General features: G+C 51.5%; 2 protein-coding genes and 1 pseudogene across 2 annotated transcripts in view; all 3 read right to left on the bottom strand.

Annotated features, from left to right (window-relative positions):
• The window catches only part of LOC142027639 (membrane-anchored junction protein-like), a 300,152-nt gene that overhangs the window by 265,697 nt on the left and 6,530 nt on the right, over positions 1-27,925 (bottom strand).
• LOC142027645 (olfactory receptor 2A2-like) lies at positions 8,359-10,602 on the bottom strand (annotated as a pseudogene).
• Positions 13,053-26,465, bottom strand: LOC142027644 (electroneutral sodium bicarbonate exchanger 1-like). The gene is made up of 24 exons (XM_075021940.1): positions 26,418-26,465; positions 25,939-26,134; positions 25,097-25,231; positions 24,494-24,629; positions 24,118-24,278; positions 22,997-23,182; positions 22,800-22,888; positions 22,510-22,667; positions 22,044-22,131; positions 21,392-21,538; positions 21,143-21,234; positions 20,635-20,809; positions 20,365-20,498; positions 19,585-19,830; positions 19,375-19,480; positions 18,279-18,440; positions 17,438-17,551; positions 16,938-17,099; positions 16,068-16,319; positions 15,193-15,261; positions 14,477-14,650; positions 14,240-14,377; positions 13,661-13,758; positions 13,053-13,140 (listed from the first exon to the last, which is right to left on the bottom strand). The coding sequence occupies exons 1-24, from the start codon at positions 26,463-26,465 to the stop codon at positions 13,053-13,055; spliced, it is 3,354 nt and encodes a 1,117-aa protein (XP_074878041.1).

Here is a 27,925-nt window from a genome sequence, read left to right as displayed (position 1 = left end):
CTTCACCTTTTGATCGAACCCACTTTATATAAAATTTTAACGTACCAGATTATTTGTAACAGCGCCACCCCCACCCCTTTCCGAAGCGGCCTGGGGAGCGCCGCGGCCAGAGCGGGCAAAGAGAGCCGGGGGCGGCAGTTGGCGGGGAAGGGCGGCGTGCCCCTGCCCGCTCCAGAGGGGAGTTCGGCCGGGGGAAGGAGCCAGGCGACGGTAGCAGAAAGCCACGTCCTCTGCGCTCGCCAGCAGGGATGTGGCGACCCAGAGAGAGCTCCCACGCAGCCTCAGGGCGTGCCAGAGCCTGGCCCTGGGAAGGGCTGGCAGGAGCGGGACCAGCCCTGAGAGGTGGGACCGAGGGGACGACCTGCTCAGCTCAGCTCAGCTCAGCCCAGCTCAGCTCAGCTCAGCCCAGCTCAGCTCAGCTCAGCCCAGCCCGCCGGCAGAGCTCCGGGAGGCAGCAGGAAGGGGAAGGCGCACCCGGGACTCTGAGAGCCTCTGGCTGCTGGAACCGTGCTCTGCCCTCCCCGAGGCAGAAACGGGCGCCAGAAAGCACCCGAGAGCCGGGGGACCCTGGATCCTCCCGCCGCCGGGGGAAAGGAAAGGGAAGGGGAAAGGGAAAGGGAAAAGGAAAAAAGGGAAAGGGAAAGGAAAAAGGAAAAGGAAAGGGAAAGGGAAAGGGAAAAGGAAAGGAAAAAGGAAAGGGAAAGGGAAAGGGAAAAGGGAAAAGGAAAGGGAAAAAAGGGAAAAGGAAAGGGAAAGGAAAAAGGAAAGGGAAAAGGAAAGGGAAAAAAGGGAAAAGGAAAGGGAAAAAAGGGAAAAGGAAAGGGAAAAAAGGGAAAAGGAAAGGAAAGGAAAAAAGAAAAAGGAAAAAGAAAAAGGAGGCCAGGCTGGGGGCAGCAGGCAAACCCCCTCCTCACCTTCCCAGGTGCCTCTCAACAAGAGCTGTGAGGCTCCGGAGGTGGAAGGCCAGTCCAGGGAGGATGTGGAGCTCGGGCCAGCTGCGCCAGAGGTGTTGCCACGGTCAGAAAGGCCTACCCCCGTATCACGACCGCCTCCCCGAGGAAGCCAAGACAGCTTAGGGGTGTGGGTGACTCCCTTCTGAGGGGAACAGAGGGGCCGAGATGCCGGACAGAGCCTCCTCTTAGGGAAGCCTGCTGCCTCCCAGGGGCCCAGGTTCAGGGCAGCACTGGGAAACTTCCCAGCCTGGGACAGCCCACGGGCTATTGCCCACTACTGCTCTTCCGCCTGGGTGGCGACGAAGCTGCAATGCGTGGTCCAAGGGCGATCGAAAGAGACTTCGGGGCCTTGGGATGGTTGGGAGGGGAATCTGGAACACGGCTTATTTTTCCCTCTCTCCTTCCAGCTGCGGGCAGCAACACTGGAAGAAAGAGACGGACCCGGTCTGTTAATACGTGGGTCGCGGCTGGTGTCACTGCCAGAGTTTTGGGTTTTTCAATAATGGGGTGGCCGGCACGGCCCCAGGCCTGCTGGTGTCAGATGGGATTCGCCTTTCTCAAAGGGGGAAGGGGGTCTTGGCTCACGAGCTAACGGGGCTCATTGGCAGAGCTTTAACCTACACTCGAAGGGATGTTATGGAGGCACACACAGTCAAATCCAACAGGTGTTAAAGCTCAGCTTTATTCTTTCGTAAAAAGTTAGTTAGAACTCCAGTAACATTTTGTAAACCACAGGCTCAGTGATGTAAGGGGAATTAATACTACACAGCCGACTTAAGAATTTAAAATGATGACTCAAAATGCGCGTATCACTCACCTAAAAGTTGAGGGCTCTCTACCTTGAGGAGTTACCTCGGGCGGCGTCCCGACCCAAGGGGGAGTCCCTGACTGCAGATCCGCTGCTCTTGGGAGGACTGATTCCAAAATGTCCTCCGGCGGGACCCTCTTTACACCCTTGTTGAATCTGATCTGTGATCTCCGGTACTGAAAGCAGAGGTCAAAAGACTGGGAGATGCCTGGGAGTCACAGGTGGATCCCGGAGGGGAGAGCTTCCTCCAAAAAAGAAAAAAACCTCAAGGATAGCTTACTTGGAGGATTCTGGGGCTGATACCAGAGATCTTAGGTAGGTAAAGCAGAGGACAAAAGCCTCTGGGAGATGACTGGGAGGAGGCTCAGGCAGCTGCCGGAGTTGAGCTGTATCTAAAGGAGAAAAAAAATACCTGGAGTAACTTACTTGGAGGAGTCTGGGGCTGCTACCTGGGATCTCTGGTCCTGAAAGCAGAGGTCAAAAGACTCTGGGAGATACCTGGGAGAAGTCTCAGGTGGCTGGCAGAGTTGAGAGATTTATCTAAAGGAGAAAAAAATATTTCGAGTAACTTACTTGGAGGAGTCTGAGGCAGGTAGCTGCAATCTCCGGTACTGAAAGCAGAGGTCGGAAGACTCTGAGAGATAACTGGGAGGAGTCTTGGGTTGATCCCAGAGGAGACAGTTTCCTGCAAAAGAGAAAAATCATCTTGTGTACCTGCCTTGGAGAATCCGGGGCTGCTACCTGGGATCTGAGGTCCCTATAAGAAAAGGCCAAAAGGCTCTGGGAGATGCCTCCGGGGAGCCTCAGGTGGACCCTGGAGGAAAGAGCTTCCTCCAAAGGAGAAAAATCATCTTGGGTGGGTGCCTTGGGGAAGTCTGGGGCTGCTACCCGGGATCTCAGGTGCCTAAAAGGGAGGTTAAAAGCCTCTCGTGGTTGCTGGGAGGAGTCACAGGTGGATCCTGGAGGGGAGAGCTTCCTCCGAAAAAGAAAAAAAAATCTCAAGGATATCTTCCTTGGAGGAGGCTGCGGCTGCTACCTAGGATCTGATGTCCCTGTAAGAAAAGGAGAAGGGTGAATGTTAAATTTCCCTGAGCAGAACTAGCACAACAGTTTAGGGGGAAAAAAAAAAAATCAAAACTGGGACTATAATGGTGTAGGAGACTGAGCTGTTTGTCAGACAGGGCTCTGAAATTTAATAGAAGCCATTAGGGCATGTGGAGAACTAGGGGTAAATTGGTAAACTGAACTAAAAGTACAAGAATGCAGGCAGAGACCTGATGAGTGTCCCAGTGATTTTGGGGGACTCAGACAAGCTCTGCTAACAAAATTTTAATGATGCACTTGCAATTAGTGTCCTTGTGGGTCAAATGGCCCCTGATAGCAGAAACAAAACAAACAAACAAACAAACAAAAAAACAAAAAAAAAAGAAAAAGAAAGAGAGAAAAAAGAAGAGGAGCAAAGCAACAAGAGGCTGATTTATTGGCAGTCGCTTTTGCAAAGAGTTTACAAGTGAGATAAGGATTAGGAAGAAAGATGATCAGGTGCAGGGTCTGAACTAAGACCTAGAAAAAGAGAAGGAGAATGTGAAGGAACACTAGAAGAAAATGTTACTCTTGTGGAAATCTGGGATATGTGCACCAATAAAAATATTTTTCTAAACATGTCCCTGAATGACCAGGGAAGTTAATGGATGAGGTAGTGTGTTTGGCTACAGTGGTCAAGAAGAGGAAAGGGTTAAGGAAGAGGGATGTTAAAGGAAAGAGGAATCAAGTGTATTTGTGGCTGTGCTGAGAGAAGCCTTTGGAGTAAGCAGGGGGAGAGGACTGATGGGGACCAGAGCAACCTCTCCCAGCAGAACCTCTGGTTAAAGCAAAGCTGGGAGATGAGGAAACAGAATTTTTAGTCAACACTGGGGCTACGTATTCAGTCTTAAATACACTAGAAGGAAATTTAAGTAACAAAAGCATAAATGTCATTGGTGCGACAGGGACTTGTGAGACCTGGCCATTTTTCAAATCCCTGAAATTTAAACTTGGAAAACAATGGGTTACTCACCGGTTTTATATTTGCCAAATTCTCTGAAAACTTTACTGGGTAGAGAATTACTTGAAAAGGTAGAAGCTGAAATCAGATTCAAGGATGGGGAAGTTGAAATTTTAATCCCAGAATCTAAATATGTCGAAGCCATAGCCTTGTTGTTACAGGATACAAACCCCAAAAGGGACAAGATACCTTGAGAAATAGAAGATGCAGTGATCCCCATCGTTTGGGCAGGAGAAGGTCCAAGAAGGTCTAAGAGAGCGGAACCAGTAAGAATTGATCTAAATCTAGGATCGTCACCGGTAAGAATTAAACAATACCCTTTAAAATTAGAAGCGAGAACTGGCTTGGTACCAATAGTTCAAAAATTCTGAAAATATAAGTTGCTAACAGAATGTGAGTCAAAATATAATACACCTATCTCACCAGTAAAGAAAGCTAACGGAAAAGATTACCGTTTAGTCCAGGATCTTAGAGCAATAAATCAGAGAGTACAAGATATACATCCAGTTGTTGCAAACCTGTGTACGTTACTAACTACCCTCACCAGTGAACAAAAGTTTTTGCTTTTGAGTGGGAAAATCCTGAACCAGGGCGAAAGACACAATATACTTGGACAGTTCTACCACAAGGCTTCAAGAATAGCCCAACTATTTTTGGAAATCAGCTGGTGAATGAATTAGAGATTTGGAGAAAAGAAAATGGACAGGGAACTGTATTACAATATGTAGATGACATCTTAATTGCAGCGGAATCTCGGGAAATTACTGTGTGTGTACCACATACGGTAGTCACAGTTTCGGAACAAAAAGGGGGGCATTGGTTGTCCCTCAGCCGTACACTGAAATACCAAGTAGTACTACTAGAACAAGATGACATCGATCTGAAGACCACTTCAGTTACAAATCCTGCAGTGTTCCTCTCCACTGATTGAGCGGAGAGTTCACCAGAACACAATTGCTTACAAACTGTAGAGGAAATATATGCTAGCCGTCCGGATCTTAAAGACGTTCTGTTAGAAAATCCAGACTGGGAGTTATATACTGATGGCGGTGGTTTAGTTCGCGATGGGAAGAGACTGTCAGGATACGCTGTGATGACCTTAGATGGCATAGTAGAGGCACGAGCCTTACCTCCCAAAACATCAGCCCGAAAGGCAGAACTAATAGCCTTAACTCGAGCATTGGAACTGAGTGAAGGGAGAAAGGTTAATATCTGGACAGAGTCTAAGTATGCTTTTGGAGTTGTACATGCCCGTGGAGCCATCTGGAAAGAGAGAGGACTACTATCAGCACAAGGAACTGAAATCAAGCATGCTGCACAAATTCAAGAACTATTACAGAGCATTCAAAAGCCGATGGCGGTAGCAATAATGCATTGCAAAGCCCACCAAACAGGAAAAAACCCACCAGAAATAGGTAACCAATTGGCACATGAAGCTGCCAAAGAGGCTGCAGAAACAGGCATCATGGCATTATTACTAGAAAAAGAAATAACTTTACCGGAAACACCACCTAAATATGATAGTAAAGATGCTAACTTAATAAAGGCCTTACAGGCACAAGAACAAACAGATGGGTGGGCTGTCACACCCACAGGGCAAATAATAATCCCACCCTCATTAATGAGAGAAATTGCTAAACCAGAACATTGCTAAATAAAGAACATTGGGGAACTGAAAATTTAGTAAAACATCTTCAAAAGATAGTTATAAGCCTAGCAATGACAGAAATTATCCAATCTATCATGGAAAAATGTGAAATTTGTTGTAAAAATAACCCAAATACCAGTAATAAATTAATATTGGGGGTTACAAAAGGAGGAAATTCCCCAGGAGACTATTGGCAAATGGATTTTACAGAACTGCCTAGAAAAGGGGATATAGATACATGCTTCTTCTAGTTGATACTTTTACTGGATGGCCAGAAGCTTTTCCCTGTCACACCAATTAAGCTAGAGAAGTAACTAAAATCTTGTTGAAAGAAATTATCCTGAGGTTCAGTATCCCTTTAGGAATGTCCTCAGGCAGAGGACCACATTTTGTTGCTGAAGTTATAAAACAGTTGAGTAAAAACTTAGCCATAACATGAGATCTCCATACCCCTTATAGGCCACAATGAAGTGGAAAAGTAGAAAGAATGAACCATACACTTACATTGCAGATCAGGAAAATATGTCAGGAAGCATCAATGACTTGGATACAAGCGCTACCTTGAGCGCTGTTAAGAATTGGAATACAACCTCGTGGTAAAACCAGCTTGAGCCCTTGCAACTTACTTTCTGGAAGGCCTTACCAGGCCCCACATATACCAGGAACAATTCACATTAAAGGGGAAATGGACTTTAATTACTTAATGTCCTTGGGAAAGACTGTACAGGAATTGCACAAGTACGTGACGACAAGCAGGCCCTTGGAACTGGATACACCAGCCCATCCATTTCAACCTGGAAACTTGGTCTACATCAAGTCGTGGAATTTGGAGCAGCTAACTGAGAAGTGGAAGGGGCCATTCCAGGTGTTCCTGACTACTCATACAGCTGTCAAGGTCCAAGGGAAAGGCCCGTGGATTCATTATTCCAAGATTAAAAGGGCTCCAACCTCATGGACAGTTGAACAAGAGTCTCCCCTTAAACTGAAATTGATAAAGTTATGACTGATTTTTATGATTTGTTTGTAACAATTACGGTAGCAATGAGTCAAGTGTGCCAGATACCATCTTGGGATCGGAACCTCCATTTAATCTTAACACAGAATATAGCTCGAATATTCCGCAAAAGTGATTGTTGGATTTCTACCCAAATGCCAGCCTCTGGACAAAGCTAAGTCCTACCCTTGATAGGGGTGCCACTGCCAATAAATGTATCATTATTTAACAATCCACAATATGGTAAAGGACATCCAGACAATGCATGGTGGCCAGGTCTCTCTGGGAAAAGACAAGAAGGAAGGTTACAAGTTACCATCACAAAAGATAACCTATAAAAGATAAGCCCTTCCCTGCAGCCCAGGCACCCCAGGCCCCACCAGCAGGTATGGCACCCCAGTCTGCTCTGGCACCTTCGCCATCCCCATCACACCCGTTCCCCCGGCACTTTTCGCATGGGGGTTCAGCAAGCCCGCGGGAGCATCCCCCCAGGGCCGAGTCACCACCAGCGGGGCAGGCAACGGTGGGCGGGACGCGGACTACTCCCCTCTCCCCTTCCCCAGGGGGAGCAGCCCTTTGGTGGGGAAGCCAGGACAGACAGGTCCCTGCAGGACTCACGGGCACGGCCCCAGGCAGAAAGCAGCACAGAGCCCCTGCGACAACGACAGACCTTGGGGGCCGGGGGGGACGCGGGCACACACGACAGCAAGGGCTGCAAGGCCTTCGTCTTGAACACCACCAGCGTCCCCTCCAGCGGGGACGGGGCTCGCTGCAAAGCCCTTCAAAGCCTCAAGACCGTCACGGCCTTCCTCGGGTCCCACTGACCTCAGCCCCGGAGAGCCCAGCTTTGCCTCACTGACACAGCAAAATAACCCCAAATCACCCCAAGAATGGCGAGGGAGGGAGCTGCGGGCCAGGCAGGGACCCTCCTCCCCTTCTCTGGCTGCACCTTGGGCAGCCACAAGACCGGGAAGTGGCGGGGGGAGCGGAAATCAGAAGGAAAAAAACCCCAACCAACCCCCCAAAAAACCCCAAATCACTGCACCGGCCAGAAAGTGCCTGGAAACTTCATCCCTCTTTATTGCCCATTTCCCAAGCGAGCTCCACGACCTGGGAGCAACGCAGCCAACGGCATCTTTGAGAACCAGACTCACAACCTGCTGCAGCTGACCCTGCTTGAGCAGCCGAGGTGGGCTGGATGATCTCTAGAGGTCCCTTTCAGCATCCATTCTGTGCTGCTGTGACTCTGTCTCCGTCGTGGTTTAACCCCAGCCAGCAACTAAGCACCACGCAGCCGCTCACTCACTCCCCCCCCTCCAGTGGGATGGGGGAGAAAATCGGGAAAAAGAAGTAAAACTCCTGGGTTGAGATAAGAACGGTTTAATAGAACAGAAAAGGAGAAACTAATAATGATAATGATAACACTACTAAAATGACAACAGCAATAATAAAAGGATTGGAATGTACAAATGATGCGCAGTGCAATTGCTCACCACCCGCCCATCGACACCCAGCTAGTCCCCGAGCAGCGATTTCCCGCCCCCCACTCCCCAGTTCCTATAGTAGATGGGACGTCGCATGGTATGGAATACCCTGTTGGCCAGTTTGGGTCAGCTGCCCTGGCTGTGTCCTGTGCCTACTTCTTGTGCCCTGGCTGGGCAGGAGAAGCTGAAAAATCCTTGACTTTAGTCTAAACGCTACTTAGCAACAACTGCAAACATCAGTGTTATCAAGGTTCTTTGCAAACTGAACTCAAAACATAGCACTGTACCAGCTACTAGGAAGACAGTGAACTCTATCCCAGCTGAAACCAGGACACTTTTAACCACTTAACATTCCCTGAGAAATCCCCCAAGAGCTCAAGAAGAAAGAGCAGAAAGACAGGAGACAGGTGAAAGCCTAGAGCGCCAGCTAGACGGAATGAAAGACCCTCTTCCTTCTCTGAAGCTTCAGCAAGGCTTCCTTCACCTGCTTGTTCCTCCGACTGTAAATGACGGGCTTCAAACTGGGGCTGACGAGAGTGTAGAAAAGGGAAAGAACTGTCTCCCTCCCAGAGGACTTACCGCTCCCGGGCCCCGCGTACATGAAGATGGCGTTTCCATAAAAGACACCCACCACGGTTGGGTGAGAGCCACATGTGGACAAGGTTTCGTGCCATCCTGGCACAGAGCGGATGCGCAGATCGGTGGCCGGGATGTCCAGGGAGGAAATCAGGATTAAGGCTAAAGGGAAGAGGAAGAAGCACACACAAACAGCAAAGATCAGGACTTTATTGGCAGGAGCGGCAGTGCAGGCCAGCTTTAAGACAGCAAGAATTTCACAGGAGAAGTGGACAGCCTCGCAGGGGCCACAGAAAGGCAGGTGTAAAGCCAGAGAGGCTTGCAGTGTACCAAATACGAACGCCAAAGCCCACAAAACTGTGGCAAGGGTGAGGCGCAGCCTCCAGATCATGATGAGGGCATAGCAGAGGGGACGGCAGATTGCCACGTAGCGAACATGAGACATCACGGCCAGCAGCACGCACGCTGTAAGTGCAAAGATTAAATAAAGATGGATCTGTGCCCCACACCCAGCAACGGAGAGGGTTCTGCCTTGTCCAAGGAGGCTCCTTAGCATACGGGGACATTGCTGGAGGCGTAGCAGATGTCCGCGATGGAGAGGTGGCAGAGGAAGAAGTACCTGGGGCTGTGGAGGCAGTAGTCCAGGCAGATACGCAGAAAGACAAGTGTGTTTCCCATCCGAGTGGCAGAGCAGAGGGCAGAGAAAAGGCCAAAGAGGCAGCGCTGCAGGGCTGGGGTGCTGCAGAACCCCAGGAAGACGAATTCTGTGACAGTCTTTTCATTCTGCACGCTGTGCTGGAGGTGAGGCAGCACAAACTGCGACCACGGAGATCTGGAAGCGAAGGAGCAAGGAAAAGGAAAGAAAAAGGAGAGTTTTCCTAAGAATGTTGTGTCCTTTACTCTTTACGCTGCAGCTCCCTTCTCCCTGTTTTTCCCTCTGACTCCAGTGAAAGGTGCGTACTACCCTCCCCACGCTGAGTGACGTACATCTGAATTGCAAGCTCCAATCTCCCTGCAAACTTTGAGCAGTTTGACCAATCTCGCACAACTTTGCTGCCTAGCTTGCCCTTGAAGTCTTTCTTTTCCTGGGTTGGTTTTGTTTTTTTTTTGCAGGGGGTGGGGAGGGGCAGGGTGTGGTGTCGCTGTTGGAGAAGATAAGATGATGAAGATTGCAGGTGTCGATTAAGGTGAAGCCAGAACAACTTCAAAGCAGCCGTTTTAAATTAAGTCCATATTAAAAGGAATGCACAGTTCACAGAATAATTCCAGTTTTACCATTAAACCAACCAGCATTTCCAAGCCACTGCTGTGTCCTCTTTACCTTGGTGAAATGCATTCCTATTGAATCCTGCAGTTGCTTGAGCCAACTCCCCTATCCCAGCAGGGAGGCTACTGCAGGTCCAGGAAGGTCAGGCAGAACATCACCTTGGTTCCTGCTGTGCAGCTGCTCGCCGTTACCAGTTTCGCAGGGTGCTGGTCAAGGTCCCTGGGCATCCCCTGGCACTTGTCTCCACGCAGCTCTCTGGTCTCCAAGATCTTCCGCCACTTCCAGGATACTTCCTCCAGCCAGGATCTTCACCTTTTCCTTCCTGGGTCCCCTCCTTCTCTTCAAGATCCCTTCTTCTTTCTGGGAACCCTTCTTTTTGCCACCACCTCTTCTTTCTGGAACCCCACGCCCCCAGTGTTCCCAATCTAAGTTGTCTATGGGAGCAGTACAATGCCTGATCAGCCTCCGAATTAAGGCTTCTCTCTCCTAGCTCGTTATTAACTGTAGGATTCGGGACATGCCACTTTTGCTTATTCCAGGTGTTACCCAAATTTACAACCAGCCCACGCTGGCTGCGTGTAGCGAGAAGCAGGCTTCTGCTTGACAGCTCAGAATCCAGTTTCAGACATTCACATGCACAGACCTTGCCACACACGTGCACCCAGTCACGTCTTGCCTGGTAACCTTCACAGTTTGAGCCAGTTTTTTGTCTACGGCCGGGCTTCAGAGGCAGGGCATGGCCACAGAAGCGCATTCCCCCCGTCAGTCTGTGAGGTGAGCAAGGGAGAGTCAATACTTGTCTGGTGAGCCTCATACCCAGACAAGCTGGGCGATCCCTCTCCTGCGACAGCCCTGGGAAAAGCCACAGCAGGGTGCTCCCTTGCCTCTGCCTAGGTCCCTGGGGTTCCCCTGCCTGCCATTGCTCCTTTGTCCTCCTCTGTGTTTGTGGAGATGAACCTTTAACCACACAACCTAACACCTACAACATCGGGAAAAAGAGAGGCTGCAGAGGGTCCAGAGGGGAAGGTCGCCGATGTCAAATGCTCTTTGTGAGAGGCAGCACACCCAGCTCACCTCCTCGCTCCTGAGCTGCTCTATCGGAAGCACTGCGTGCAGGACGCTCTGTTCAACAGGCTGTGTCTGTATCTGACTGCCTTGTCCTCGCTACAGCACCGTGTGCTGGGGGAATGCCACGGAGAGCAAGGAGGACGCTCTTTCCCCAGGAGCAACGGAGGGTGCTCAGCTGAGTGCTGCTGCAGGGGCCACAGTGGGGCAGGCAGGCAGGGAGGGGAAGGCAGGAACGAGGGAGCTGGGAGTCACCGGCCAGTCTGGGAGATGCCCCCCGAGAGGCTCGAGAACCCTGGAAGCACAGGACGAGCTTAGAGGAGGTTCAACGTGAGGCCCTGTGGTTAACCATCCCCTCCAGATCTGGATCTTCTCTGGTTCCCAAGTTACCGTGCAGTTTAACAGCCTGCTGCAGAGATCCTGACTGGGAGATCACTGTACCTCCAGGAGTTGGGGATCCACCTAACAGTTCACCGGAGCGGGTGCAGGTCTGTGCTGCACCGTACGTACGGCGTGGCCTTCAGGCTGTGTCCCTACACATGGCCCTTGGCCGCAGGATAAACGGAGCTGGTTGACTGTGACAGAGGAGCCTCCAGGCAGCTCCTGCTTGGTACCAGCGATTACGCCACCTGCGCGGCCCTGCCGTTATCTAAAGTGCAGCAAGAAGTCCGCGCGTGAACATCCTTTACGCATAGAGTTGTTTTCTTCTAAGAAAAGTTGTATAACACCGTGAATGACCAAAAGGAGGAACTTCTCCACAGGCAGGATCTGTACAGTGTGCCAAGGGAAAATCCATCTGGGGTCTGCCCAATGCTGCATGAACGCAGGGTCCCCAGCATCTGAAGGGACCTAAGATTTACTTGCTACCGAGATGCCTCTTCTTGCTGCCTGTATGCCTTCTTCCTGGCTACGTTGCCTCCCAAGATCTTGCCCACCCCCAGCCTACTGGGGAGGGGGGGAATGTTAGAGAGACAGCCTTGATGCTGTGCCAGCACTGCTCAGCCATGGCCAAAACACTGCTGTGTTATCAACAGCTTTCTAGCTACCAGTACAGAGCACAGCACTACGAGGGCTGCTATGGGGTAAAAGAACTCCAACTCAGCCAGACCCAATACAGAAGGAAAGTGGAGGAACAACAGAGGGGGCAGCCCAGGGACACAGAGCCCCCCCCAGGTCTCATCTGGCCGCTCCTGTGACCAGACGGTGTAGTCAAAATCAAATACCTGAAGTGCTCCCTTAGATGCAGTGTACAGCCAGGGGACAAGAAGGTGGCAGTTCTGCATTTTGCAGCTCCCAGGCTGATGGCAGAGCCAAAGCAAAAAAACCAAAACCAAAACCAAACCAAGCAAGAGAGGTAAAACTGAAGCGCAGGGAGCAAATGCTTCTCTTTCACCTTAGGCCAACTGCTCGGACGCTCTCTATGCTGCCCTGCCACAGAGGGCATCCCTCTCGTACCAGTAAGAGACAGAAGAGTGAATTAAAGCCAGGACCCCAAACCAGACCAAAAACCCGGTCGTGATGAAGAAGAAAGTGGAGAATGCATCAAATATAACAGAAAATTATTTTGGACATTCCCAGTTTACATTTGGAAAAAAGAGGAAAAAAAAAAAAGCGGAGGAATTAGGTATTAAAAGAAGAGCACTGAATGATAAAGCAGTAGCAGTCCCTCTACCACTACAAACCCACACCCCCACACGCACACGTACGCACACAGACTTAACACCACCAAACTCCCATTGACTGTGACGTTCACCTCAGCTTGCTGGTCTAGAGACACTGAATGCCTGAAGCACACCAAGGATAACTGAAAACATCTGCATGGCTTTAATGGGAATCCTCCAACTGAAACAAAGCGCTTTCTCCCTCTGTCTGCGTTGGCACATCCCCGAGTCACGCTCTCGCTCCTCTCCTTCCAAGTCAAGATTCCTAAACGTGAAAAGCGGGAGTGGGGAAAGGCAAAGGGAAGAGAAAAAGAGGGAGAGCATCATCAGTGGAAGACCTGCCAGCTGCTGCTGATTCAGCCCTGTTTGGGGGACCACCCCAGCAGAGAGGAGCTGGTTTGCATGCCACGGTCCTCACTGCCTGTTCCCAGGGACAGGCTGTTTGCTCAGCCTTGCCGGCCAAAGCGTGGGAAAAGCGTAGGCGTGCACCGTCGCTTGCAGAGGAGCACGGACACGTTCGTGTGCAATCCTTTACCTTTTTCCTCCCTGGATTCAAAGGGTTTCTGTCTTCAAAGTGAGAGCCTTCCATACGGTCGTTGGTGACATTTCATCCAGGATAATAATCTCAGAAGGATCAGTCCTGCAATAAATATTTTACACAGCAATCCGTGATTATGGGAACTGATGCCACCAAGGGCATTAGCATCAGCAAGAGGAACAGCGGAGCCCTGAGAATCAAAGCTGCGCATAAGCATGGGAGGTTTTGCTGGATGAGGAGTTTTGGGAGGCAAGCTGGGGAGCTGCAGAGCAACAGCTCTGTGCAAAGGCTCTTGCTGGGGTTTAGCCCTGGTCCGGGTTCCTAAGCCACTGCTGGTACAGATCACGCCTGCAACTCCTCATGTGTAAGTATGAGGAACTCCAGCTACCGTAAAGGCGCTGATGATGCAAGGTTTGGGGGTCAAACGCGAGTGCTGCAGCCACTCTGCTTGGGGTCAGAGCCCTGCGATCACCTCCTGCAGCCCTGCCCCCGAATTTGATTTTCCCACCAAGCTGCCTGCTGGTTTCTGTGGGATGCCCCACAAAGAGGCAAGTGGAGAAAACTCTGCCAAACCCCTTCAAGCTAATCTTGCCGGGGGTCCTGGCGCTTGGTGGGGCTTTACCTGTCACTGCCTTGCTTTGGGATATCCATGTCACTGGTCTTCCCCACGTTCAGCTGAACTGAACTTGCAGCAGCAGCAGCTTCCATCGCCCTCCTGGACTCCTGAGGTAAAAAAGGGACAAATCACGTTCTCTGTCTTTGGTCAAAGTGGAGATAAGCTGAATGCCCAGCACAAACTTAGCAGTCTGCCCTCCCCTTCTGCCCCTTGGCAGCTATAGGTATTAGTGCAGCAGGGTAGAAACCGTTCACTCCAAAGGTTTTGGGGCAGGGGGATTGGGTGTTCAAAACACGATTATGAGCAAATCTTGCCAGCAGCAGCAGCAGCACCTTCTAATAATAATCATCGTAATGATAATGACCTTGGTGAAAAACGACTCGTTTTAAAAATTACACCTGTATTCAAGCGTTCAGCTCACTGCTACTTGAGGAAACAAAGGTTACAACGTGGGATCCAGGCTATTGGGATCTATTTCGATTGAGTGCTGATCTTCCCCCAACGTTTCCAGACAAGCTGTAAGAGAAACAGGCAACCTCACAGCCCGACGGAGATGTCCAGCCCCGAGGACCCAGCAAGCCTTACCTCTTCTTCTTCTCTGGCTTCATTTCTGGCATCGTCCAACTTCTTCTTCCTTTCTGGCATAAGGTCATCCAGAAAGCTGAGCTCGCGCTTTGAGAAGCAGAAATCCATCGCCTTCCGGACAAAGACGAGAGCCAAAACCTTCACGAATAAGAGGGAAGATGCGGTGAGCTCAGAGACGATGCCACCTCTCACTCCAACGCTGCAAACACCCCGCTGCTGAGCGGCGGCAGCTCTTACCATCATGGGAAAGATGATGGCGGCACGGGACACCTTGATGGTCCAGAGCAGGACGAGGCAGGTCAGCTGGATCACCGTGAACAAATGCACCTTTTGCAAGGGCACGTGCCGCAGGTAGATGAAATCCGGCTGGTGTTTCGCTGGCATCCAAAACAGCTTCAAGCGATCAAAGAACTGCAAAATAAAAGGGAAAGGTTGCCGCCTTGGGACTGCGGCAAGTTTCTGGCCCTCTCGAAACGTGGAGGCGGTTTGCAGCATCTCGCTTGCCGTCAGAAATCCTGGATCCCACCGCGTTCCTCCTGGGAGCAGCACCCATTTTCCCTTCGCTCCATCTATCAACCGGCTTGCCCCTGAGAGCTGCCCACCAAACGGCAACTATTCCGTGCCGTTCCATTATTAGCATTTCTCGGCCCACTGAATCCCCCAGCGAGGATTTCCACCAGTGGCAGAAACTGCCTTCCCTTTGCACTGAATTCCCCCGCTTTCACGTAACCAAACACTGACCTGCCCTAAACCCTGAAACAGAGAGCGCTGAACTTGCCTGGTCCTCCCAGCCCTATATACCTCCTGTGCCTCCACCAATCTTTTTCTTACACAAAAGAGTTTCATTGCTTGCTCTGCAAGAAGTTTTTCCCATGCCACTGCTTTTTTCCCTGCTGCTACGGAGACAAAATACCAGGGAAACGACATGCTGCACGCTGTAAAAGAGTCCGTACCTGAATTCCTCTGAGCGACGACACACCCATGTAGAGAAAGACGCCATAAAGCACAGGCATTGGTATAAACTGGGGGGGAAAAGAGAAAAAAAAAAAAGAATGCAATCGTTTCTTTCTCCATATTGCATTTTCAGTATTACCACCCTCTTCCACAGGCACTGCCTAAAATTGCTTGAAGCCTTCCAGCTTCCATTCAGGCTTACAGATGGGTCAGGTTTTAACCATTAAAGATTTTGTGCGCACGAGTGAGCTAAGGCTCTGCTTTAGGCTGAACTTTGGAGTTACCTCTCCTCAGAATACTCCTATTTTCCAGAAAGGTTGGAGGAAAATAGGCGATTTCACCCGTGCTACCCTATGCCGCATTCTGTGGCGGTAGAAAAACACTTCTGCCTAATCTTGGGGCAACAGGCAAAGGCCACAGGCCTCCTTTTAGCCTAGAGACGAGATTACTTTGTGGGAGGAACGTGCAAGGAAGCCCACGGGGATGACCTCAGTGTGTTTAGCTCCTGGGAACAGCTGCTCCGGGGCATTTGGGGAGCAAATTGCAGCCAGTAAAGGGCTGCCTGTTTGAAAGAGAGCAGACGTGCTGGTCTGAATATGCTCAGCTGTAACCCATAAACATGGGCGGGCCTGAAAGACACCCGAAAATTCAAGCAGTTGCGTTGCTCGCTTGCCTCGAGCACACCAAACGGGGGCCCGAAGGGCTGCAAAGCCTAACCGAGGCTGGTTCCCACCGTGGGTCAAGCCCCAAGGGTTGGGATCACCCCCTCCTCCTCCGCTCCACAACTAACTACTCAGGCCTGCAGAGAGGGGACTGTTTTTCTGTAACCTCCAACAAGCTCGCGGTTGTCGGGTGGTTTGCATTTTCCTCTCACCTTTAACACGGAAGTGAAGAAGACGGAGCAGCCCATGAGCCCAAAGATCAGCAAGCCAGTGACTCTCTGCTCTCGTATCCCCAGAAACTTGGGTTGTTCTCCTGGAGCTGAGCAGTCAGACTCTACTTTGAGGCTATTCACGTGGGTGATGGACAGGACGGTCGCAGCCACAAACCAGGGCAGCCCCATCACAGAGCACACCCCCAGCATCACGGCCACCACGAAAAGGTCCAGGTGGTACCCGCATCCTTTCTGCAGGCAGGAAAACAAGAAACAGAGCATCCCATAGCACAAGAGCAAGGATAACGTTGCAAGTCAGACTCAAACCCTGCTCGAGCACAGGTCAACTTCTTCAGAATTTAAAACAAGAAATGGAAACAAGTAAGGGTGTACGCAGGCTTTGCACAAGCACCTGGCATGAAAATCTGGCAGGAGTTCAGACACAAGGGATATGGGGAGCTTGTGCGATACATACTTCTCCAAAAAATACCCACCCACAACCCAAAACCACCAAACCGTTTTTTTCACTCACAAAGAAAATTCTACCACTTGCGAGGAAGGTGTGACTCTGAGTTATCCCTGGCAGCGCATCAAAACAATGCATTCCCCGCACCTGCTGCCGCTGCCGTTTCAAAACAAAAACGCGCTTCCATATTGCTCCAAGATTAATTTGCTCCTCCAAAAGGTTGCTCATCTGAACTGCCCTGTCACTTGCTCCCTGCATCATCGTTAATCCAGGAGAGCATCCTGCCACGCAGCCTGACCTTGTCCCAAACCAATGCCTTCAGAAAGCATCGGCAATAAGAGCTTCTCCCCAGACCTGCAGCCCAGAAGGGGCTGGGGCCGGGGTCATCTCTCGCAGGCCCTTACCTTCAGCTTGTGCTCCTTCCTGTTCACAATAACGGCACTGATCTGCTGGTCCATGAATATCAAGATGGTGCAGAGCAGAGCTGGGACGAGCGCAGCCAACACCGTCCACCAAGGGTTGGGTCCTATGGGGTTGATGAACCACCCGCGGTCGTCTCTGGTAGGCTGCAACAAAGCCCACACATCAGCATCGTCTCCCAGCCCAGGCACTCCACTGGCTTTCCTTTTCCCCTCCCTCCCTGTGTCAGAGCACCTCCCAGCCCTGGCTTCATGTCCCCCTCTCCCGTGGGCTTCAGCAGTGCCAGTCTCCTCTTTGCAAGCACCTCTAGGTACTTCTCCTGTAGGTATCTAGTTTTGGGGCCATCTTCTCGTTGCCAGGAGGAAGCAAGGCACTTGGAGGTGGAAGAGGAGATGGTCACACCACCAGCATCTCCTCCAGACTCAGCCCTGCCCTGCCCCGGCATCACCTTGTGGCACCCCCACGTGCCAAAACACCCCATTACCTTGAACGTGTGGGGGACCTGGAGCTTTGGCGATGGGATCCCAACCACAAAGTCAAGGAGCACCATGATGGCGATGGTGAGGAAAACAGCAAAGTCGCTCACCGTGGACCGTACCTGGGGCGAGAAACCAGAGGTGAAAGGGGCATGGCAAACAGGGCCGTAACGTGAGATGCAAGAGTTGCGGACATCCACAACATTCAGGCTGGTTAACCAAATCCCACCACCCCTCTGAGCACATGCAGCCTGATCCCTTGCTTAGATACTGTTGCTGTGTTTGTCCCCGTGAGATCTGGCGTCAGATAATAAAAAAAGCTTAATTAGGCGGACAAGGGTTGGTTTAAGTCAAAACCTAAAAATAATAATAATAATATTAAAAATAAGAAAAGAGATGTCTGCCACTACAGCTACACTCACAGCTACAACGGCAACAAGGCACTGAGGCATCCTTTAGTCCTCAAAAGGAACCTCCTCATTCGAATCTACTTTCCGCTCGAGCACATAATGCGCAGAAGGTAGGGAAAAAAAACCACAACCCCAACCCCCAAAACTTTGGGAAACCTGACTTCCTACTACCTGAGGAGGGGGAAAAAAAAAAAAATGAAAAAAAATCAAACCCCAAAAATCTTCAATCTGGGGCAGATCGCGAGGCAGGTGGGAAATGCTACGATGATTTTGCACTCACGGAAATGAGTGCGGGACATCCAAGCTCTTGGAGAGCTTGGCCTGCAAGGCCAACGTTTCCCAGCTTGACCATGGCGGGGCTAATACTGCTTAGTGCTCCAGGAAAGCCATTTTGGGAAACGAGTGTGGAGATGGACGCTGGCCACCATCTTCTACTTACTCTGGTTGGAAAGTAGCGGCTGGTTTTAAACTTCTTCAAGAAGCTTGACAGGGCAAAGGTGGCGAAGAAGAGGATGCAGCACCAGAGGAACACATCAGGCGTGTAGGGGCCGTCGCGTCCACAGGCAGGTCCTTGAAACTCCCCACGCAAATGCCGACATTCCTGGAGAAACAGAGCGTCAGGACACAAAGGCAGTGCACGTGCGGCAGGGAAACCTCGCGTAGCTAGGGGGTTTTGAGGATCTTGGTCCAAGATCCACGACCCTCTAACTGCTCCTGCCAATGGAGATTTATATGTAATGAGCAGCAGCAGCTGAACAAGTGACACATCGAACTATAGAGCGGAGAAACGAGATGTGAGGGGACACCATACCACGCACCCTCGGCACATCCTCTGCCTGCCATTCGAGCAATCGTGGCTAAAGAAGACACCAGAGGGGAAGGAAACACTGGAAACTCTTGGGGAGAGAGAGAGAGGGAAGAGGGAAGGAGGGCTAAAGACAACCATGGTAGGAAAGGAGGAGAAGAGACAAATCGTCCCTTCCCAGGGGAGGGCTCGCAGAACCTGGCCAAGAGGGGATGAAGGCCACCATAAGAGCCTGCCGCCCTAGGCACGGGCTCTGCTTCCAGCCACAACAGCCTGAGAGGCTGCTCAGACATGCAAATTTATGCATGTACCTACAGACAGCACTGAACGAGAAAGCAAGGCCCAGAGTTACTAGGAACCCATTAAGGAGGCCAATTACTACCTTTCAAGCATGAACTTAAGTCCTACCTACAACTTCTACAATAATCAAACCACCCACTACTTAACCTTCCTCCCAGTCAGAAATACTGTCCGGCAACAGGCTTGAGGGGGACACTTGCTACCTACCCACAACGTTGGGGACCAGGTAGACTGGGACAAGGTGGACTCTCCTCCCGAGGACCAAGCGGTTTTAACAAACCACACGCTAGATTTAAGCAAGGACTTTTCCGAGCAGCACTAGCACAGTTTGAAGCCCATCATTCCCTGAAGGGCTCTGACTTTTGCACCATGCAAATGCCCCTGGACCCCGTGGCCGCGGCGCGAGGAAGCAGTGGCTCGGGGCACTTACGGTCACCGTGAGGTTTTCCCAGGCGATGCCAGACACGTTGATCCCGTTGCTCGCCCAGAAACGCAGCGTTTCGTTGCTGGGATGGGTCGGTGCCTCACACTTACAGCTGGGAGGAGAGAAGCCAAGACAGGGGTAAGGGAAAGGCGATGGAGGTGCAGCCCGCAGATCCTGCCAAGGGGCAGAAGCTTTCTCAGGGGGAAAAAAACCCACTAGTAGCTGGTGAGGAAGTCCAGCTTGCTGTGCATGTGCACAGGGTAGGTGTCTCGCAGGTGACTCAGCTTCTCCAGAGCCTCGTAGATGAAGATGATGCAGATGAGGGAGGCAAAGGCTTCTTCCGTGAAGCGGGTGACGTAGCACACCAAACAGCTGGCATCGGTGGCCACCAGCACTATGCACAAGAAGGCGGTCCACAGCCCAATGCACGCCCGCAGAGACAGATAGGAGAGCGTGTACTCCCTGGGAAAGCAAAATGAAACAAAGGCTGCAAAGGCCAGCAAGAGGCCCTGAGACATGCCTGCCTTCGGGGAAAACAGGGAGCAATTCTGGAGCGTGTCAAGGCTGCGGATGGGAAATGCAGTTTCCAGGTACTACTACAGAGAGCCTCGGGGCTGTGGTGCAGGGTGTAGACCCACAGGAGGAGAGGCCAATTATTTAGTTACCACTGTTGAACAAGGATCTTGTGTTAACACCTTGGAGGCTGCTTGAGGTCAGGTCCCTCTTGGGCCAGGTGGTGTTCTCCCACATCACCCTGACACTGAAACCAGCTGGGTTTGCACCCAGTCACCTGCTGCCAGCAAGCTGGGGCTTAATGATAAACCTTATGGCAATAAGGGTGGTTTATCTCCCATCAAAGCCATAGCAACAAAAGGACTGTCACTAAAATCTAGCAACTACCCCTAAGAAACAGAAAAGCAAAGCAAAGCATCTTTTCTCCATCACTGCCCCCTTCTGAAGGCTCTCGCAGCACCCAGCTGCGGCAGCCAGCCTTACTTGCAGAATTTGTAGAGGATCTTCTCAAACACGAGGACGGGTCCGGTGCTGCCGAGGATGGTGAGAGGTTGGCCGGCAAAGAGGCAATACACCACGCCGGCCATGGACGCGCCCAGCAGCGACTCCATGGCACTCTGTCCGGGGAAGAGAGGCAGCCGTGAGTAAATAAATCGTTAGGGAGAAACAAAAACCAAAGCCGATTCACTGCAGCGAGGACTTTGGCCTGACTTTTATCCTCCCCCATGCCCCCCAACAGAGAGAGGTGCTCACTATCTGGCCATTGGTCGCCTCCCCCAGCAGTCCCCCAAAGGTGATGACAGGGGACATGCAGGCACAGTAGAGGAAGAGGAAGGACGCCAGGCACTGCAGGCTCAGACCATCCCGGAAGTCGCTCCAGAACCACGGGGCTTTCCGCTTCACGTCCAGGGTCAAACCTCCAAAGAGCCTGCAGGAAGGAAAAAGAAGAGAGTCTGTTCTCTTGGAGGAACACGGTGACTTTGCTTTGCTGCAGAAGGGCAATCAGAAGCACGGAGTCACTTTCGTGGCTAAAAAGAAGCACTCTCCTTCCTCCCAAATCAAGGAAACCTGCGTGCAATGGTGATGGCTGGGGCTGAGCCCAGCTGCCCAGATCTCCCCCCTGCCCAGCCCAGGGGACCAAGCTGGCAATGCGGAGCCCCTTCGTTGAACCAGCTAACCCCAAAGACCTGCTAGGAGGGAGGGTGCATGCTCAGATTTGAGAAGCAAACAGAAAAAAACCCCAAACTATTAAAGCTCCCACCTTCCCGTCCGCTGCAGTTCAGGGCCACTGTGTTTCTCCAGCGTGCTGTCAGAAGCGCTGTCGTCAAGAGCTCCTGGCATCTTCCTTTTTTCCTGTTAAAATGGAAGTAAGATAAAGCTATGGACTTGTAACCGCTGGCTTGTTTTGCTTCTGGTCTGGCTCTGTGACTGTGTCAGAGTGGGACCTTGTGAATTTGGGCCCCTGAACAGCATCCCCAGCCGTCCCGCCCGTCCCCCTCGCGCCTCCCACCTGCGAAGGGACGTTTTTCGGGGGCTCGATTCGGATCGATGGATCCCACTCTCCTGGCGGCAAGACCGTGACCTGATCCAGAAACTCGTCGATGCCAGCCACGAGGTCAGCCCCGTTCTTGGCTTTATAGGCAACGTCACGGAAAACCTGCCAATGGAAGACAACCTGGTGAGAGGACAACCCAGCTCGGAGGTCCTAACCAGTGCAATAAGCTCTTGGCTAAACGCAAGGCTTTTTCCCCAAAATTTCCTGCTGGAAAGGGCAGGAAATATTCCCCCAAAAGGAAAAATCTGTGCATCAGGGCATTTGTAATCATCTCCCCCACGAGGCCCCCGTCCCCCATGGCACACCATACCCTTCTGCTTAAAGAGCAAGAGAAGTTTGACTGGCCCTGGCAATGCCACCACTGGGGACAGCGTGCTGGGGACCCCGGCGAGAAGGATGAGGTGCAGGATGCACCCCGGGTGGGATTTCAGCCTCCAGGATGTGGGGTGATGCAAATTTGCGTGTTCACTTCGGGGTGAGAAAGAGGGCTGGGCTATTTGGAGAGCTGCGGGCAGCTGGGACAGCAAATCCTCTTCCTCACTACTTCAGAGACAGGGAGAGCTGAAGAAAGGCAAAAATGACCCGGAGCTATCTCATCTTGTCGCACCTCATCTGTCATGATAGTGGCCATGGACCTGCCGATCTCATGGTACTGATGGGCTTTTCCTTCTGGTCCAAGCAAAACAAACAGGAACCTGGGCAAGAAAAACAAAATGAGAGAGAGAAGAAGGTGTCCTTGCTCCAAGAGCACCCAAGGAAAGCCCTGGCAGCTCCCAGCCCGGAGCGTGGCTCAAGACGGGACACGTAGGCTCAGCGACGCCACGATGAATTTGAAATTCTTCAAAACCGACGGCAAATTTCATTTGGGGGCCAACTTTCATTACAATTGGCCGATGGGTTTAAAAGCTACAGCAGGGAATGGAGAAACGAAGGCGAGGAGATGTGGGTGGGGGAAACGTGCTTGCTCCCTCTCCCACTCGCCTTGTTCCCTTGGGACACCAAACTGATGCCTGCAACTCGATCTTTGGTTGGGTGTCTTTTTTACGGAAAAAATTTGCGCTTCTCATTCGCACCTTGTTGGGATGGGAACTTCCGTCATGCCCGAGAGGAGGACAGCCGGGCTCAGGCGGACAAATGCCATGATGGGCTGGTGAAGGAAATCCAGCTCTCCTACGAGCACGTTGGATGCTTCAGCCCCGGTGGGAATTTTCTTCATGAAGTGCAGCTCCGCCTGGGCACGACAAGCGATTTTCAGGCAATTACCCCAAAAGCAAAGCCCACAGCGCTCTGCAGCACACTCTCCAGCCAAGTTTGCAAGAGCAAATCTGTCCCTAAAGGCGTGAGAAAGCTACGAGTGTCTCACCTTGCTTAAATCCGTTGCTCTGCTCTCAGGGTTCACCCCATCTTTAGCTTCTGCAGCGGTGGGAGAAGGACAAGAGGTGATTGTTTGGGCTGGTAGGAAAAAGAAAGACACTCAGAAAGATGGACGAGGAGCAACTGGGACGCTTCTCCTTTGCCCGGACAAGTCTAATGGGGCCACAGCCCTGCAGAAAGCCTCACCTGGCTTGTAGAGGAGGTGCAGGTCTGACTGCCTCTTGCTCACATCAGCAAACGAGCAGACAGCGGGCAGAAGGTTGGTTGTCTTCTCGTTCTGATGGTGGTGCTTCCTCAAAAGGACTTCTCGAACTTGCGCCCGCACGTGCTCGTCAAACTCCGTGGACTGTTCTTGCTGGGCCAGGATCGTATCTGAGGATGGCAAAGGGAAACAAAGCCATCAGAGCAGAAACCCCAACAAGTCCCGACCCCCAAAGCCCCCAGGGAAGGCTGTGCCACACAGGCTGCACCCTAATGCCGGCTCAGCCTTGCATAGCAAGGCCTTTTAATAATGTTCAGCCTTTGCAGCCAAAACGAGAATTTTCTTCTGCTAAGAAACATGGCATCCAAGTGCTTATTCATCATTCCGCTAAGATAAATATTTCCCATTCTAAATGACGCAATTTTCTTGCCCGACCTGGCCTTTCTGACTCTACACGTTCACCCAAATTATAAGCGATCTATAGCACAGACGTTCCCAGAGCTTCCCGTGCTGATGGAGTGCAATTTGCCGAGCCCAGGGAGAAACGTGCTAAGAACGGCTCCGACTTCTCCAGCCCTTGAAAGGGCTGAATGGAGACCTGCCGCCAGTCAAAGATAACTTCTCCAAAGCGGCTTTTGCAATTAACTTCAAGTATCTTCCCCACAGAAATACACTGCTTGGTCATCGCCAGATAAACTCTGCCTTAAAACTCTTACATGCTGGATCTTAAGGCAAAAGCAAAAAAAAAGAATGCGAGGAAACAGCTTGTAAGAAATAGTTCCTTTAAGGAGGTTCAGCTCTTACGCAGACTCTGTATTTCTAAGAGCAGCCTGCTAAGCCCTGACACACGCTCCTTTTTGGCTGCAGAATATTCTCTAGTGGCTTCTCCAACCCCACAAACTGCTTTCAAAAGGACCCCGCATTGGAATAAAAAAACGGTGCGACTGTTGCATGCCCAGTCTACATCCAAAAACAGCTCATGAGAAAAACACAGTGGCACTTCTGGAAAAGGACGTGCCATTGGGGCAGGGTTTGATTTGGGAGTGAAGAGCACCGTGGCGAGCTGAGCTCGGCCGTTCCTGGAGGGATGCAGCGCCCATGGTACCTGCAATCTCTTCGATGCTGTTGGCACAAATGTCCAGCAGCACCGACCCGTTGCTGATGCAGCTCCTCAGCTCGGAGAGGCTGTGCAAGGACAGCGTGCCAACGTAGGGCTTGCTCCAGCGCTCGCCGCCATCTTCCACGTCCTCCTCAAACTTCAGCCACCTGCGGACATCGGGTGCGATCAGCCCCATTGCAAGAAAACAGCCCCAGCTCTGCAACCCCTTTGACAGAGCCACGGGGTGGCAAGAGGAGAAGGCTCCTCGTGCCGCCACCTGCAGCTGCAAAAGCTTTGCATCCTGGAGAGGAGAAAGCAGAGCCCACGGGCGCTGCCGGTGCAGGGACTCCTCTCCCACCGCAGCCAAGCAGCAGGGATTTACCTTGCCGTTTCCTTCCACTCGCCATCTCGGCCCTCTTTTACACAGATCTCATCCAGCTCGGAGAACAAGTGGTGAGGGAGGTGCTGCTCGTCCTCCTTGCTCCTGAGAATGAACTGCACCCGCTGGGACGGGGAGCCTGGGGGCAGAAGGCAAAGACCCATCCCGTTACTGCGCCTGAACACAGCTCGTCACGCTCACGTGCAAAGTGGCCATCAGCACCAGTGCAGCCATAAACACTGGGCTGGCCCCTCTCCTCTGCATCTGTCTGGGCTTGCACAGAGCCGTGGAGAAGGAGAAGCATCTAGTCCACCTCTGCATGAGGATGGGCTGCTTTCCTTCCCCGCATTGCCATTTTTAAAGCCAGGATCCCTCTAAGGAAGACGAGCCTAAATCCATTATGCATTTAACTGCATTAAAAAAAACACAAACAAAAAAAAACAACAAAAAAAAGAAAACTTGGGAAAAAGAGGGTGTTGCTCAATACGGCCACTTTCCCTCGGAAGAACAGCAACTCACTCAAACTAGCCACGGGGACCTGCTTGCAGAAGGCCCCAGCGCCCACGTTGCCCCCAGGAGTTTAGCAAATGCCGCGGTGGGACTTACAGTGGTAGCCCTGCTCCATCGGGGCAGAGTCCTTCTCCCGTTCCCCTTCCCGATGCTTCTGGCTGTGGCGTCGGTGATGCCGGTGGCTCTGCCTAACCAGTGGCATCCGCGCGCCCACGTACAGGGTCCGGTGGCCTGCGAAAAAGCAGCGGTTTTTGCAGCACTCTCGGCATTGCGGCAATGGTTGAGGTGGCCGGTGCCTTGCTAAGCCACGGTTATATATCCCAGGAGCAACGCCAGCTTCCCTGAATGTTATTTTCACTGGACCTCCTTTTTTCCAAGCCTATTTTACTCGAGCTTTGCAACAACACAGCAACAACAAGTGTTGGCTCTGGGTCATCTAAAAGTGCCCCCAAAGTATTGGACCTCTTCTCAAATTCCAGCTTCGGCTGGACAACACTCAGACTTGCTCATTAAGCAGCAACACAAGCTAATTATTTTCAAAATCTCTGTATGGCACGAGGCGACAAGAGACGATCAAATCAGTCCCATCGTAATGAACTCCAGAACAAAAAAAGAAAATCACAGCCCCGCGTCTGCAGCCCTGAAATGATTCTCCTGACCTCTCCAAGCCAGGAGCAGCCTCTGCGAGAAAAAAAGCCGTGAATTATCGAGCCCTGTGGCTACAACTCACACCGTGGCCTCCCGGGGGGCTTTTTCCCTCCGTTTAAAAAGCCGTAATAGTAAAAAACGTGACAATAACTGTGCTGCTTCATTGAGAAGCGCGGCACGTTTTGCTGCACATGATGTGACACCCGACAAGGCACACAGGAGAGACTTTGTGCAATGGGAAAACGCGCTGGGCTGGTGGCTCCTCTACCAGGATCTCAGCAGAGACTCACCTTCCAACTCCTCCTCCTCATAGCGAACACTGACAGTGTTGCTCCTTCTTCCCCGGTCAATCACTGCCTCCTCGTCATGTCTCTGTTTAGCAACGACAAGAAGGGAAAAGTTGGGGCTGGGGGTGGAGAGCTCCCTTACGTCCTCCCAGCCATCACCCACCCCTGCGTCCACGCGAGTCCACGAGCCATCACGCCTCTACGTGCCGCCTCCTCCTCCTTCAGGCACAGCCCTAAAACCACGGACTTGTAGGAGGTTTTCCTTCCCATACGCAAATAAAACAGCCCATAACATCACCTCTACTGTATACCACGAGAGTCTGGACGTCTTTAATACAGCAGGAGAGGGATGAGTGTTTCAGACCAAAAAAACCCACCTCCTGCTTTGTTCTTGAGGTTCCTGTCTAAAAAAGTGATTTCCAAACTGGAAAAAAACCAACCCCAACCCACAAAACTGCACTTTTGAGCCCCGGCCGTGCTACCTGTAACTCTTCCAGAAGTGTCATTTTGTAACCCCCGTTTGGGTTCATCCTCACGTCAGTCACTGGGTTTCGGGGACAACTGAACCTCCAGGTCAGTCAGGGGGCCCGATTCCCCAGGGACTGATGGAGTAGCCCTCACGGGAGGAGCTAAGTGGCACCCAGTGTGCACCAACTCCAGAGACACAATAGGGACCATTGTGAAATCACAAGCTATGATGCGGATCCAGGCAGCTACTTAAAGCCATGCACCCCTAGAGCCTTCCCGCTTGGAAAACTTAGTGCCTGGGGAGAAGCCAGCTCTGCTTTGAGCAAAAACTCTCCAGAACAGAGAAACTTCCTGCATGAGAGGTGTCAGGCTCAAAAGTGTGCAGAAGGAAAACCCTTCTCAGGCTCGTTCACCCTCCTGAGAAGCAAAGCCCACTAGCAGCATCATGTTTTCTCTCTTTTTCTTTCTAACAGTAGAGCTGAAGCTCTAGCATCCTGAGGATAACAGGAGGCACAAATACGGTAGGGAAAAAGAATATCTTATTGGATCAATGGGTAGATTCAGAAAAAAACCCTGCTACACAGTAGTTTATCCTGGCTGCTAGCTAGAACCGAGAAGACTGTTTTTTCCACCTGGGTCAACAGTTCCGGTGAAACATACTACCCGCCTAGGACAGCTGCATCTGAGGAACAAGAATTAGTTATCTGCAATACAAGGAATAACAATGAGTCATTTAGTGCCATGATATTCATCAGGCTGCACAGAGAAACAAGAGACAAATGCATTTGAATAACCATGTCTTGTGTTACGTTTTAACCACTTAACATTCCGTGAGAAATACCCCAAGAGCTCAAGAAGAAAGAGCAGAAAGACAGGAGACAGGTGAAAGCCTAGAGCGCCAGCTAGACGGAATGAAAGACCCTTCCAGCAACAACAGCCTGAGAGGCTGCTCAGACATGCAAATTTATGCATGTACCTACAGACAGCACTGAATGAGAAAGCAAGGCCTGGGGGGATCATTTCCCCTCTGCTCAGGGCTGCTGGGGCCAGTCTGTGTGCTCTGTCCAGACTGGGCTCCCCAGGACAAGACTGGGACTCACTGGGGCGAGCCCAGCAAAGGGCCACAAAGGTGACGAAGGGACTGGAGCACTTTTCATATGCGGAGAGGCTGGGAGAGCTGGGACCCTTCAGCCTGGAGAAGGCTCAGGGAGCTCTTATCCATGTACATCTGATGGGAGGGAATGAAGAAGAGGGAACCGGGCTCTTCTCAGCAGCGCCTTCTGGCAGGACAAGAGGCAAAGGGCACAAACTGCAAAACATGAAATTAAAGCTGAACACAAGAAAAACTTTCTGACTGCAACTGTGGTCGAGCACTGCAACCGGTTGCCCACAGAAGTTGTGGTGTCTCCACCCTTGGAGTCCACTCAAAACCTGAGGGGACACGTCCTGGGCAACCTGCTCTGGGTGACCCTGCTTGAGCAGGAGGGCTTGGACTCGATGATATCAAAGGTCCCGAAAACCT

The sequence above is a fragment of the Buteo buteo genome, unplaced genomic scaffold (genome assembly GCF_964188355.1).
Source record: "Buteo buteo unplaced genomic scaffold, bButBut1.hap1.1 HAP1_SCAFFOLD_45, whole genome shotgun sequence".
NCBI classification, from domain to species: domain Eukaryota; kingdom Metazoa; phylum Chordata; class Aves; order Accipitriformes; family Accipitridae; genus Buteo; species Buteo buteo.
This window is presented reverse-complemented; position numbering and strand designations above follow the sequence as displayed.